Here is a 14,939-nt window from a genome sequence, read left to right as displayed (position 1 = left end):
GACCCCCATCTACAGCCTGATATTACCAATAAACCCCCATCTACTGCCTGACATTACCAATAAACCCCCATCTACAGCCTGAGATTACCAATAAACCCCCATCTACAGCCTGAGATTACCAATAAACCCCCATCTACAGCCTGAGATTACCAATAAACCCCATCTACAGCCTGATATTACCAATAAACCCCATCTACAGCCTGACATTACCAATAAACCCCATCTATAGCCTGAGATTACCAATAGACCCCCATCTACAGCCTGACATTACCAATAGACCCCCATCTACAGCCTGACATTACCAATGGACCCCCATCTACAGCCTGAGATTACCAATAGACCCCATCTACAGCCTGAGATTACCAATAAACCCCCATCTATAGCCTGACATTACCAATAGACCCCCATCTATAGCCTGACATTACCAATAGACCCCCATCTACAGCCTGACATTACCAATAGACCCCCATCTACAGCCTGACATTACCAATAGACCCCCATCTACAGCCTGACATTACCAATAGACCCCATCTACAGCCTGAGATTACCAATAAACCCCCATCTATAGCCTGACATTACCAATAGACCCCCATCTATAGCCTGAGATTACCTATAAACCCCCATCTACAGCCTGACATTACCAATAGACCCCCATCTATAGCCTGACATTACCAATAGACCCCCATCTACAGCCTGAGATTACCTATAAACCCCCATCTATAGCCTGACATTACCAATAGACCCCATCTATAGCCTGACATTACCAATAAACCCCCACCTACAGCCTGAGATTACCTATAAACCCCCACCTATAGCCTGACATTACCAATAGACCCCCATCTATAGCCTGAGATTACCTATAAACCCCCATCTACAGCCTGACATTACCAATAGACCCCCATCTATAGCCTGACATTACCAATAGACCCCCATCTACAGCCTGAGATTACCTATAAACCCCCATCTATAGCCTGACATTACCAATAGACCCCATCTATAGCCTGACATTACCAATAAACCCCCACCTACAGCCTGAGATTACCTATAAACCCCCACCTATAGCCTGACAACTCACAGATCTCTGTCAACTCACAGATCTCTATCAACTCACAGATCTCTATCAACTCACAGATCTCTATCAACTCACAGAGATCCATAGGACTAGATGTAGCTCAGTTGGTGATGTCAGATAAAAATGACCTACCAAAATCACTACCATGCAGACTGGCCTGTAGACTGTAGCTAGTTGACACTGCAGCAGGAGACTGGCCTGTAGACTGTAGCTAGTTGACACTGCAGCAGGAGACTGGCCTGTAGACTGTAGCTAGTTGACACTGCAGCAGGAGACTGGCCTGTAGACTGTAGCTAGTTGACACTGCAGCAGGAGACTGGCCTATAGACTGTAGCTAGTTAACACTGCAGCAGGAGACTGGCCTGTAGACTGTAGCTAATTGACACTGCAACAGGAGACTGGTCTGTAGATTCCAGCAAGTTAAAACTGCAGCAGGAGACTGGCCTGTAGACTGTAGCTAGTTAACACTGCAGCAGGAGACTGGCCTGTAGACTGTAGCTAGTTGACACTGCAGCAGGAGACTGGCCTATAGACTGTAGCTAGTTAACACTGCAGCAGGAGACTGGCCTGTAGACTGTAGCTAATTGACACTGCAACAGGAGACTGGTCTGTAGATTCCAGCAAGTTAAAACTGCAGCAGGAGACTGGCCTGTAGACTGTAGCTAGTTAACACTGCAGCAGGAGACTGGCCTGTAGACTGTAGCTAGTTGACACTGCAGCAGGAGACTGGCCTGTAGACTGTAGCTAGTTGACACTGCAGCAGGAGACTGGCCTGTAGACTGTAGCTAGTTAACACTGCAGCAGGAGACTGGCCTGTAGACTGTAGCTAGTTAACACTGCAGCAGGAGACTGGCCTGTAGACTGTAGCTAGTTAACACTGCAGCAGGAGACTGACCTGTAGACTGTAGCTAGTTGACACTGCAGCAGGAGACTGGCCTGTAGACTGTAGCTAGTTGACACTGCAGCAGGAGACTGGCCTGTAGACTGTAGCTAGTTGACACTGCAGCAGGAGACTGGCCTGTAGACTGTAGCTAGTTGACACTGCAGCAGGAGACTGGCCTGTAGACTGTAGCTAGTTAACACTGCAGCAGGAGACTGGCCTATAGACTGTAGCTAGTTGACACTGCAGCAGGAGACTGGCCTGTAGACTGTAGCTAGTTAACACTGCAGCAGGAGACTGGTCTGTAGACTGTAGCTAGTTGACACTGCAGCAGGAGACTGGCCTGTAGACTGTAGCTAGTTAACACTGCAGCAGGAGACTGGTCTGTAGACTGTAGCTAGTTAACACTGCAGCAGAAGACTGGCCTGTAGCTAGCTAACCAATATTTTGTGGAGGTGGTGGTGGGGGGGGTGGAAGCGAGAGAGAGACAGAGACTGAGAGGGCAAGACAGAGCAAGAGAGCGAGAGAGACAGACAGACAGACAGAGACAGGGACACAGAAAGAGAGAGAGAGAGACACAGAGAGAGAGACTGCTACCGCACGGCAAGCGGTACCGGAGCGCCAAGTCTAGGACCCAAAAGGCTCCTTACCATCTTCTACCCTCAAACCATAAGACTGCTAAACAATTAATCAAAATGGCCACCTGGACTGACTCTGGTTCAAAGGGCAAGCTCCAACTGGTCCAGTAACTTCAGGTTCAACGGTCCACAACAGAGTGACAGGACCAATATGAAACGTTGATAAGACACGTTATCTATCAGCTAAGAGGGCTGGTTGACGAGGAAGACGAGGAGGAGGAAGATTAACCACAGACTTCTCTTTCCTCTTATCTCACACACACACACAGTCATCATCATCACCGTGAGATCAGCATGTGTCTGTCAGTCAGCAGGAAACAGACAGTCGTTCCAGATCCTCAGTGAGATTACAAAATCAGCCCACAAACACACAGACAAAGTTAGTGAGGCAATATTGAATTAATCCTGGGTTTAAAACCATGTAGAGTTGTGTCAGGGTGTTTGTTCTTCAGAATCCAGGTCATCCACAACTCTACACCAGCTAATCTAATCGCCCCCCGAGGTAGCCGATTCGTAATGTTCTCCTCAAGCCAACTGGATTTTCTTCAAACCACAAGTGAAAGAACAGAATGAATGGTCAGTGAAAGGGGTATCGTAACGGTCCATAACACCCACAACCCCTTGGTTCACGTCTTGAAAAACATGGGACTCTTGAATCTCTACCCGGTACAGCCAGTAGAGGACTGGCCACCGCTCAGAGCCTGGTTCCTGTCTACCCGGTACAGCCAGTAGAGGACTGGCCACCCCTCAGAGCTTGGTTCCTGTCTACCCGGTACAGCCAGTAGAGGACTGGCCACCCCTCAGAGCCTGGTTCCTGTCTACCCGGTACAGCCAGTAGAGGACTGGCCACCCCTCAGAGCCTGGTTCCTCTGGTCTACCCGGTACAGCCAGTAGAGGACTGGCCACCCCTCAGAGCCTGGTTCCTGTCTACCCGGTACAGCCAGTAGAGGACTGGCCACCCCTCAGAGCCTGGTTCCTGTCTACCCGGTACAGCCAGTAGAGGACTGGCCACCCCTCAGAGCCTGGTTCCTGTCTACCCGGTACAGCCAGTAGAGGACTGGCCACCCCTCAGAGCCTGGTTCCTGTCTACCCGGTACAGCCAGTAGAGGACTGGCCACCCCTCAGAGCCTGGTTCTGTCTACCCGGTACAGCCAGTAGAGGACTGGCCACCCCTCAGAGCCTGGTTCCTGTCTACCCGGTACAGCCAGTAGAGGACTGGCCACCCCTCAGAGCCTGGTTCCTCTCCAACCGGTACAGCCAGTAGAGGACTGGCCACCCCTCAGAGCCTGGTTCCTGTCTACCCGGTACAGTCAGTAGAGGACTGCCCACCCCTCAGAGCCTGGTTCCTGTCTACCCGGTACAGCCAGTAGAGGACTGGCCACTGCTCAGAGCCTGGTTCCTGTCTACCCGGTACAGCCAGTAGAGGACTGGCCACCCCTCAGAGCCTGGTTCCTGTCTACCCGGTACAGTCAGAAGAGGACTGGCCACCCCTCAGAGCCTGGTTCCTCTGGTCTACCCAGTACAGTCAGAAGAGGACTGGCCACCCCTCAGAGCCTGGTTCCTGTCTACCCGGTACAGTCAGAAGAGGACTGGCCACCCCTCAGAGCCTGGTTCCTCTGGTCTACCCAGTACAGTCAGAAGAGGACTGGCCACCCCTCAGAGCCTGGTTCCTGTCTACCCGGTACAGTCAGAAGAGGACTGGCCACCCCTCAGAGCCTGGTTCCTCTGGTCTACCCAGTACAGTCAGAAGAGGACTGGCCACCCCTCAGAGCCTGGTTCCTGTCTACCCAGTACAGCCAGTAGAGGACTGGCCACCCCTCAGAGCCTGGTTCCTGTCTACCCGGTACAGCCAGTAGAGGACTGGCCACCCCTCAGAGCCTGGTTCCTGTCTACCCGGTACAGTCAGAAGAGGACTGGCCACCCCTCAGAGCCTGGTTCCTCTGGTCTACCCAGTACAGTCAGAAGAGGACTGGCCACCCCTCAGAGCCTGGTTCCTGTCTACCCAGTACAGCCAGTAGAGGACTGGCCACCCCTCAGAGCCTGGTTCCTGTCTACCCGGTACAGCCAGTAGAGGACTGGCCACCCCTCAGAGCCTGGTTCCTGTCTACCCGGTACAGTCAGAAGAGGACTGGCCACCCCTCAGAGCCTGGTTCCTCTGGTCTACCCAGTACAGTCAGAAGAGGACTGGCCACCCCTCAGAGCCTGGTTCCTGTCTACCCGGTACAGTCAGAAGAGGACTGGCCACCCCTCAGAGCCTGGTTCCTCTGGTCTACCCAGTACAGTCAGAAGAGGACTGGCCACCCCTCAGAGCCTGGTTCCTCTGGTCTACCCAGTACAGTCAGAAGAGGACTGGCCACCCCTCAGAGCCTGGTTCCTGTCTACCCGGTACAGTCAGAAGAGGACTGGCCACCCCTCAGAGCCTGGTTCCTCTGGTCTACCCAGTACAGTCAGAAGAGGACTGGCCACCCCTCAGAGCCTGGTTCCTCTGGTCTACCCAGTACAGTCAGAAGAGGACTGGCCACCGCTCAGAACCTTTCATTTATTTATTTTACCTTAATTTAACCAGGTAGGCAAGTTGAGAACACCTTTATTTAACCAGGTAGGCAAGTTGAGAACAAGTTCTCATTTACAATTGCGACCTGGCCAAGATAAAGCAAAGCAGTTCGACAGATACAACAACACAGAGTTACACATGGAGTAAAACAAACATACAGTCAATAATACAGTATAAAAAAGTCTATATACGATGTGAGCAAATGAGGTGAGAAGGGAGGTAAAGGCAAAAAAGGCCATGGTGGCAAAGTAAATACAATATAGCAAGTAAAACACTGGAATGGTAGATTTGCAACGGAAGAATGTGCAAAGTAGAAATAAAAATAATGGGGTGCAAAGGAGCAAAATAAATAAATTAATTAAATACAGTTGGGAAAGAGGTAGTTGTTTGGGCTAAATTATAGGTGGGCTATGTACAGGTGCAGTAATCTGTGAGCTGCTCTGACAGTTGGTGCTTAAAGCTAGTGAGGGAGATAAGTGTTTCCAGTTTTAGAGATTTTTGTAGTTCGTTCCAGTCATTGGCAGCAGAGAACTGGAAGGAGAGGCGGCCAAAGAAAGAATTGGTTTTGGGGGTGACTAGAGAGATATACCTGTTGGAGCGTGTGCTACAGGTGGGAGATGCTATGGTGACCAGCGAGCTGAGATAAGGGGGGATTTTACCTAGCAGGGTCTTGTAGATGACATGGAGCCAGTGGGTTTGGCGACGAGTATGAAGCGAGGGCCAGCCAACGAGAGCGTACAGGTCGCAATGGTGGGTAGTATATGGGGCTTTGGTGACAAAACGGATTGCACTGTGATAGACTGCATCCAATTTGTTGAGTAGGGTATTGGAGGCTATTTTGTAAATGACATCGCCAAAGTCGAGGATTGGTTGGATGGTCAGCTTTACAAGGGTATGTTTGGCAGCATGAGTGAAGGATGCTTTGTGCGAAATAGGAAGCCAATTCTAGATTTAACTTTGGATTGGAGATGTTTGATATGGGTCTGGAAGGAGAGGTTACAGTCTAACCAGACACCTAAGTATTTGTAGTTGTCCACGTATTCTAAGTCAGAGCCGTCCAGAGTAGTGATGTTGGACAGGCGGGAAGGTGCAGGTAGCGATCGGTTGAAGAGCATGCATTTAGTTTTACTTGTATTTAAGAGCAATTGGAGGCCACGGAAGGAGAGATGTATGGCATTGAAGCTTGCCTGGAGGGTTAACACAGTGTCCAAAGAAGGGCCGGAAGTATACAGAATGGTGTCGTCTGCGTAGAGGTGGATCAGAGACTCACCAGCAGCAAGAGCGACCTCATTGATGTATACAAAGAAGAGAGTCGGTCCAAGAATTGAACCCTGTGGCACCCCCATAGAAACTGCCATAGGTCCGGACAGCAGACCCTCCGATTTGACACACTGAACTCTATCAGAGAAATAGTTGGTGAACCAGGCAAGGTAATCATTTGAGAAACCAAGGCTGTCGAGTCTGCCAATGAGGATGTGGTGATTGACAGAGTCGAAAGCCTTGGTCAGATCAATGAATACGGCTGCACAGTAATGTTTCTTATCGATGGCGGTTAAGATATCGTTTAGGACCTTGAGCGTAGCTGAGGTGCACCCATGACCAGCTCTGAAACCAGATTGCATAGCAGAGAAGTTATGGTGAGATTCGAAATGGTCTGTAAATCTGTTTGTTGACTTGGCTTTCGAAGACTTTAGAAAGGCATGATATAGGTCTGTAACAGTTTGGGTCAAGAGTGTCCCCCCTTTGAAGAGGGGGATGACCGCAGCTGCTTTCCAATCTTTGGGAATCTCAGGGGTGGCAACAATTTCGGCAGATAATTTTAATAACCCTGGTTCCTGTCTACCCGGTATAGCCAGTAGAGGACTGGTCACCCCTCAGAGCCTGGTTCCTGTCTACCCTGTACAGCCAGAAGAGGACTGGCCAGCCCTCAGACCCTGGGTCCTGTCTACCCGGTACAGTCAGAAGAGGACTGGCCACACCTCAGACCCTGGTTCCTGTCTACCCGGTACAGCCAGTAGAGGACTGGCCACCCCTCAGAGCCTGGTTCCTGTCTACCCGGTACAGCCAGTAGAGGACTGGCCACCCCTCAGAGCCTGGTTCCTGTCTACCCGGTACAGCCAGTAGAGGACTGGCCACCCCTCAGAGCCTGGTTCCTGTCTACCCGGTACAGCCAGTAGAGGACTGGCCACCCCTCAGAGCATGGCTCTTCTCTAGGTTTCTTCCTAGGTTCCTGCATTCTAGGTAGATTTTCCAAACCCTCTGCATTGCTTTCTCTCTGGGTTTTTTAGCCTGGGTATCTGTAAAGCACTTTGTCACAACTGATGATGGAAAAGGGGCTTTATAAAACAGACTTGATGAATTGATCGATAACTCACTGGGCAGAAGTAGGAGTTCTCTGCGATGTAGCGTGCCACGCCCTGGTTGCTGGCGGAGGTTGCCATGACGAGGAGCAGGGCGTCTCGGGCCTGCTGTCCGATGGCTCCGTCACGGTGGATGAAGGGGACCAGCAGGGAGAAGATGAGCAGGTTGGTAGGGGCCGACCTGAACAACAGCTCCAACACCGCAGGGGCACGCGCCATCGACACACAGATCTGGTGATGAGAGCAGAATATCTTATTCAGTTCGGGAAACATGAAAACAAATTAAAAACAACAATGTCCACCACTTAAGCCCCTTTTCAAACCAGAAGAAACCTTTAGAACAATCCTACTGACAGTTAAGAGTACATTATATGAATAAGAAAAGGTTAAACAGCACAAAACGATAGGTCATGCTACTTAAAAATAAATTCTCTAAATCCGTGCCTCCATGATCCACACCGCTTTCAATCAATCAATCAAATTTTATAAATCACTTTTTCCTCCAGCAGTTGTCACAAAGTGCTTTACAGATAACCGAATCGTTTTGAAACTACACATATTGTCCCTGTATCGTATCAGAGCCCATGTAACTAGATAGGGATGGAATGGTGCTTGTACAGAGGAGATCCCTACTAGAGAGGAGGCCCTGTTCCTCTGTTCCTCCTACCTGGTTGAGCAGCAGCACCAGACTGTTCTCCAGAGAGGGAGGGCAGCCCAGCTGGGGCTCAGCACAGGCCCCCAGCAGACCCAGTAGAGGCTGCAGCACCGCCTTGTGTTGGAGCAAGGGCTGCTGAGACTGGCCAATCAGCATCTCGAACAGCTTGAGTAACGACCCCTGGCTGTCTGGGTCCAATCCGCGACGCAGGTGCCACTGCACCACTCGCTCCAGGACGTTCTCGGTCACCACCAGACCCAGGATGGGTCCCACCGGGGGGACGTTCCCGGAAGTTAACGTCCCGGGGGGGCCATCGCCCACTTCTCCCGGTCGCTCTTCAGCCAGGAGGCACAGCATCTGATCGGTGTGGTTTCGCACCGCGGTGAGGTCATCGCTACATCCCGACGGCTCCTGCTGCTCCAGTACCCAGGACAACTACAGCAGAAGGAGAGAGGTGAGTGTGTTTTACAGATGAATGTGGGGTCTTGAACACTGTTTTTAGATTTAAATCATTAAATACTAACTGCGTTGTTCCGTCAATCATTAAAATTCTTAACGTTGTTCACATAGAAAGGAAGAAAGGAAACATCGACTGTTGTTGACTCCTAACAGCCAGAGAAAGACTGCAACATGACCATCGAAGAAGCAGGAAGAATGTTTCTAGACTAAGAGGTCTGCTTGTGGCGTGTCGTGGCGTGTCGGGTTGTGATGTCGGGTCGTGGCGGGTCGTGGTGTGGTGTGTCGGGTCGTGTCCGGTCGTGGCGTGCCGGGTCGTGGCGTGCCGGGTCGTGTCAGGCCGTGGCGTGTCGTGGCATCGGGTCGTGGCGTGTCGGGTCGTGGGGTGTCGGTCGTGGCGTGTCGGGTCGTGGTGTGTCGGGTCGTGGCGTGGCGGGCCGTGTCGGGCCGTGTCGGGTCGTGGCGTGTCGGGTCGTGGCGTGTCGGGTCGGGGCGTGTCGGGTCGGGCGTGTCGTGGCGGGTCGTGTCGTGTCGGGTCCTGGTGTGTCGGGTCGTGGTGTGTTGTGTTGTGTCGGGTCGTGGTGTGTTGTGTCGGGTCGTGGTGTGTTGTGTTGTGTCGGGTCGTGGTGTGTTGTGTCGGGTCGTGGTGTGTTGTGTTGTGTCGGGTCGTGGTGTGTTGTGTCGTGTCGGGTCGTGAGGTGTGGTGTTGTGTCGGGTCGTGGTGTGTTGTGTCGTGAAGTGTCGAACTGCAAAAATCTCTGAAGCTGGAGACTTATCTCCCTCATTAGCTTTAAGCACCAGCTGTCAGAGCAGCTCACAGATCACTGCACCTGTACATAGCCCATCTGTAAACAGCCCATCCAACTACCTCATCCCCATACTGTATTTATTTATCTTGCTCCTTTGCACCCCAGTATCTCTACTTGCACATTCATCTTCTGCACATCTACCATTCCAGTGTTTAATTGCTATATTATAATTACTTCGCCACCATGGCATATTTATTGCCTTACCTCTCTTATCCTACCTCATTTACACATGCTGTATACAGACGTTTTCTACTGTATGTTTGACTGTATGTTTGTTTATTCCATGTGTAACTCTGTGTTGTTGTATGTGTCGAACTGCTTTGCTTTATCTTGGCCAGGTCGCAGTTGTCAATGAGAACTTGTTCTCAACTAGCCTACCTGGTTAAATAAAGGTGTTCTCAACTAGCCTACCTGGTTAAATAAAGGTGTTCTCAACTAGCCTACCTGGTTAAATAAAGGTGTTCTCAACTAGCCTACCTGGTTAAATAAAGGTGTTCTCAACTGGCCTACCTGGTTAAATAAAGGTGTTCTCAACTGGCCTACCTGGTTAAATAAAGGTGTTCTCAACTAGCCTACCTGGTTAAATAAAGGTGTTCTCAACTAGCCTACCTGGTTAAATAAAGGTGTTCTCAACTGGCCTACCTGGTTAAATAAAGGTGTTCTCAACTGGCCTACCTGGTTAAATAAAGGTGTTCTCAACTAGCCTACCTGGTTAAATAAAGGTGTTCTCAACTAGCCTACCTGGTTAAATAAAGGTGTTCTCAACTAGCCTACCTGGTTAAATAAAGGTGTTCTCAACTAGCCTACCTGGTTAAATAAAGGTGGAATAAAATAAATAAATAAATAACTGGTGTGTTGTTTATGTGTGTGTGCTCTGCTCTCCAGAGGCCACTAAACCCTATAGGCCCTGGTCTAAAGTAGTGCACTAACCCTATAGGCCCTGGTCTAAAGTAGTGCACTAACCCTATAGACCCTGGTCTAAAGTAGTGCACTAACCCTGTAGGCCCTGGTCTAAAGTAGTGCACACTAACCCTGTAGGCCCTGGTCTAAAGTAGTGCACTAACCCTATAGACCCTGGTCTAAAGTAGTGCACTAACCCCGTAGGCCCTGGTCTAAAGTAGTGCACTAACCCTGTAGGCCCTGGTCTAAAGTAGTGCACTAACCCTATAGACCCTGGTCTAAAGTGGTGCACTAACCCTGTAGGCCCTGGTCTAAAGTAGTGCACTAACCCTATAGGCCCTGGTCTAAAGTAGTGCACTAACCCTATAGACCCTGGTCTAAAGTAGTGCACTAACCCTGTAGGCCCTGGTCTAAAGTAGTGCACTAACCCAATAGACCCTGGTCTAAAGTAGTGCACTAACTCTATAGGCCCTGGTCTAAAGTAGTGCACTAACGCTATAGGCCATGGTCTAAAGTAGTGCACTAACCCTATAGGCCCTGGTCTAAAGTAGTGCACTAACCCTATAGGCCCTGGTCTAAAGTAATGCACTAACCCTATAGGTCCTGGTCTAAAGTAGTGCACTAACCCTATAGGCCCTGGTCTAAAGTAGTGCACTAACCCTATAGGCCCTGGTCTAAAGTAATGCACTAACCCTATAGACCCTGGTCTAAAGTAGTGCACTAACCCTATAGGTCCTGGTCTAAAGTAGTGCACTACATAGTGAATAGGGAGCCATTTCAGATGCAGCCAGTGTGTGGCAATGGGCTGCAGTGATTCCAGGTCCCTGGCAGTAAAACACCCTGCTGTCTGCAGTGATTCCAGAACCCTGGCAGTAAAACACCCTGCTGTCTGCAGTGATTCCAGGTCCCTGGCAGTAAAACACCCTGCTGTCTGCAGTGATTCCAGAACCCTGGCAGTAAAACACCCTGCTGTCTGCAGTGATTCCAGAACCCTGGCCGTAAAACACCCTGCTGTCTGCAGTGATTCCAGAGCCCTGGCCGTAAAACACCCTGCTGTCTGCAGTGATTCCAGAGCCCTGGCAGTAAAACACCCTGCTGTCTGCAGTGATTCCAGAACCCTGGCAGTAAAACACCCTGCTGTCTGCAGTGATTCCAGAGCCCTGGCAGTAAAACACCCTGCTGTCTGCAGTGATTCCACATTCACACGCTGCAGACTAGGCCCAGAAAACCTCTCGAGATACACAGCAGATGCGACTGCAAACAAGACAACCCGGGAACACTACACCAGAGACTCGTGGGGGAAACTTCCCTTTCCTGCAGTCCTAAGTCAGTAGAGACCTTGAGATGCTGCTTCTGCTGGTGATAAAATGGCCTCATCTTGGCATGATGTGACCGGCTCTTCAAGAAAAACTCTCTAAAAAGGGGCAATCAAAATCCTACTGATGGGAGCTGACTATTCACAGGCTAGTCCATCCTTCTTCACAGCCAGGCACCCACACCTATTGACGCACACGCTTTGCAGGCACTTCACACATACCAGTATACAATGAGGCCGAAAGACATAGAAAGTGCCTTCACTCGATATACACATAATGACCCTCCCCGGATATGTCTATTTCTATAGATAAATACATAGAAGGTGCCTCCAATGTCTATTTCTATAGATAAAGACATAGAAGGTGCCTCCAATGTCTATTTCTATAGATAAAGACATAGAAGGTGCCTCCAATGTCTATTTCTATAGATAAAGACATAGAAGGTGCCTCCAATGTCTATTTCTATAGATAAAGACATAGAAGGTGCCTCCCATGTCTATTTCTATAGATAAAGACATAGAAAGTGATTTTCTTGCAGCTCCTCCACATGTGTAATTCCAGGAATAAAAGTCTAGGTAGGCACAGCGGGACCAGAACTCCACCTAGCAACAACAACACATCATGGTCACATGAAACCGTATGTTTCTTTGTCGTGGCTCGTTGCCAGGACTGTTTGTGCTTTAGCTTTCATTTATAGCCATCTTAAACATTCCTGAAGAATGACAAAATATAAAACGGCAACATTTGTTTCTGCGTTAATAGTTGATATAATAATATAATACGATGTGTTCTGTCAGAAAAAGCATAGACAGCAACAAACAATGAAATCCTTGTAAAAATCAGTCATCTCTTCAAGCATTGTGTGGGTAAGTGCATTGTAGCCTGAGGCGAGGAACCACTTTCCTCTCCTCCAATGAGCTTTGAGAGGGAAGTGAGGAATGGGGGAAAGAAGAGGAGAATCTCAATTGCATTTAGCCGATTCCTCACAACCCATTGGATAAGATGACAACAGGGGAGGGACCTCTGACCTTCTCATCCAATGGGTTTTGATGGAGGAGACAAGGAGAGAGGATGCAATGAATCAAGGAAAATGCCATTGAGATTCTCCCAAGGACAGAGGAAGCAAGTATTTCCTATTGAAGCCCTCATGCAGTCATTGTCATGTTAAATCACTGTATTTAAAAAAAAAAAAATGTTTTTAAATACCTTGTTTATATCCCTGAGCCTCCATCGGCCCTTAAAATGCTTAGTCGGATAGTGTGGGCTTTTGGAAACACATTAAGATATTTACATACACAGCCCAGATTGGCTGTTAGAATGGTCTTGAGCCCACCCCCTTACCCAGATGAACAGTAATTGGTCTATTATAAATCAGATTACATTGTGAGGTCACGTGTGTCATAAATTCCATCCCACCTGAACAGGATGAAATTCCGGGCCTTTTATTCCCCAAACAGCACTTACACAAAAAGGAATCATCATTTTCACAATTTGTGTTATTATAAAGCGTTATTTATAATAACACAAATTAGTGTTTGAAATATATATATATTTTTTAAAATATTACTAGAACATGCGCCGCCCCTTGAATATTTCAGACAGTGCAAGACTGACTGAGCTACCATAGTACCCATAATACCCTTGTCCTGTCCAGACTGACTGAGCTACCATAGTACCCATAATACCCTTGTCCTGTCCAGACTGACTGAGCTACCATAGTACCCATAATACCCTTGTCCTGTCCAGACTGACTGAGCTACCATAGTACCCATAATACCCTTGTCCTGTCCAGACTGACTGAGCTACCATAGTACCCTTGTCCTGTCCAGACTGACTGAGCTACCATAGTACCCATAATTCCCTTGTCCTGTCCAGACTGACTGAGCTACCATAGTACCCATAATACCCTTGTCCTGTCCAGACTGACTGAGCTACCATAGTACCCATAATACCCTTGTCCTGTCCAGACTGACTGAGCTACCATAGTACCCATAATACCCTTGTCCTGTCCAGACTGACTGAGCTACCATAGTACCCATAATACCCTTGTCCTGTCCAGACTGACTGAGCTACCATAGTACCCTGATAATACCCTTGTCCTGTCCAGACTGACTGAGCTACCATAGTACCCATAATACCCTTGTCCTGTCCAGACTGACTGAGCTACCATAATACCCTTGTCCTGTCCAGACTGACTGAGCTACCATAGTACCCATAATACCCTTGTCCTGTCCAGACTGACTGAGCTACCATAGTACCCTTGTCCTGTCCAGACTGACTGAGCTACCATAGTACCCATAATACCCTTGTCCTGTCCAGACTGACTGAGCTACCATAGTCCTGTCCACCCTGAGCTACCATAGTACCCTAATGTCCTGTCCAGACTGACTGAGCTACCATAGTACCCTTGTCCTGTCCAGACTGACTGAGCTACCATAGTACCCATAATACCCTTGTCCTGTCCAGACTGACTGAGCTACCATAGTACCCTTGTCCTGTCCAGACTGACTGAGCTACCATAGTACCCATAATACCTTGTCCTGTCCAGACTGACTGAGCTACCATAGTACCCATTGTCCTGTCCAGACTGACTGAGCTACCAGACCCATGTCCTGTCCAGACTGACTGAGCTACCATAGTACCCATAATACCCTTGTCCTGTCCAGACTGACTGAGCTACCATAGTACCCATAATACCCTTGTCCTGTCCAGACTGACTGAGCTACCATAGTACCCATAATACCCTTGTCCTGTCCAGACTGACTGAGCTACCATAGTACCCATAATACCCTTGTCCTGTCCAGACTGACTGAGCTACCATAGTACCCATAATACCCTTGTCCTGTCCAGACTGACTGAGCTACCATAGTACCCATAATACCCTTGTCCTGTCCAGACTGACTGAGCTACCATAGTACCCATAATACCCTTGTCCTGTCCAGACTGACTGAGCTACCATAGTACCCATAATACCCTTGTCCTGTCCAGACTGACTGAGCTACCATAGTACCCATAATACCCATTGTCCTGTCCAGACTGACTGAGCTACCATAGTACCCATAATACCCTTGTCCTGTCCAGACTGACTGAGCTACCATAGTACCCTTGTCCTAATAGACCTTGTCCTGTCCAGACTGACTGAGCTACCATAGTACCCATAATACCCTTGTCCTGTCCAGACTGACTGAGCTACCATAGTACCCTTGTCCTGTCCAGACTGACTGAGCTACCATAGTACCCATAATACCCTTGTCCTGTCCAGACTGACTGAGCTACCATAGTACCCATAATACCCTTGT

At 49.1% G+C, this 14,939-nt stretch overlaps 1 protein-coding gene across 4 annotated transcripts in view; it reads right to left on the bottom strand.

Annotated features, from left to right (window-relative positions):
- The window catches only part of LOC124044282 (FHF complex subunit HOOK interacting protein 1B-like), an 81,764-nt gene that overhangs the window by 44,979 nt on the left and 21,846 nt on the right, over nucleotides 1-14,939 (bottom strand). For all 4 annotated transcript variants that reach the window (XR_006840465.1, XR_006840466.1, XR_006840464.1 and 1 more), the window contains exons 2-3: nucleotides 8,172-8,594; nucleotides 7,520-7,735 (exon numbers count right to left, since the gene is read on the bottom strand). Coding sequence is in view for 1 of the 4 variants with exons in the window: in XM_046363926.1 (XP_046219882.1) it covers nucleotides 7,520-7,735; nucleotides 8,172-8,594 (639 nt within the window). In the remaining 3 variants the exon portion in view is untranslated. The remainder of the gene's footprint in view (nucleotides 1-7,519; nucleotides 7,736-8,171; nucleotides 8,595-14,939) is intronic.

This window comes from Oncorhynchus gorbuscha, linkage group LG09 (assembly GCF_021184085.1).
Source record: "Oncorhynchus gorbuscha isolate QuinsamMale2020 ecotype Even-year linkage group LG09, OgorEven_v1.0, whole genome shotgun sequence".
Classification (NCBI taxonomy): Eukaryota; Metazoa; Chordata; class Actinopteri; order Salmoniformes; family Salmonidae; genus Oncorhynchus; species Oncorhynchus gorbuscha.
This window is presented reverse-complemented; position numbering and strand designations above follow the sequence as displayed.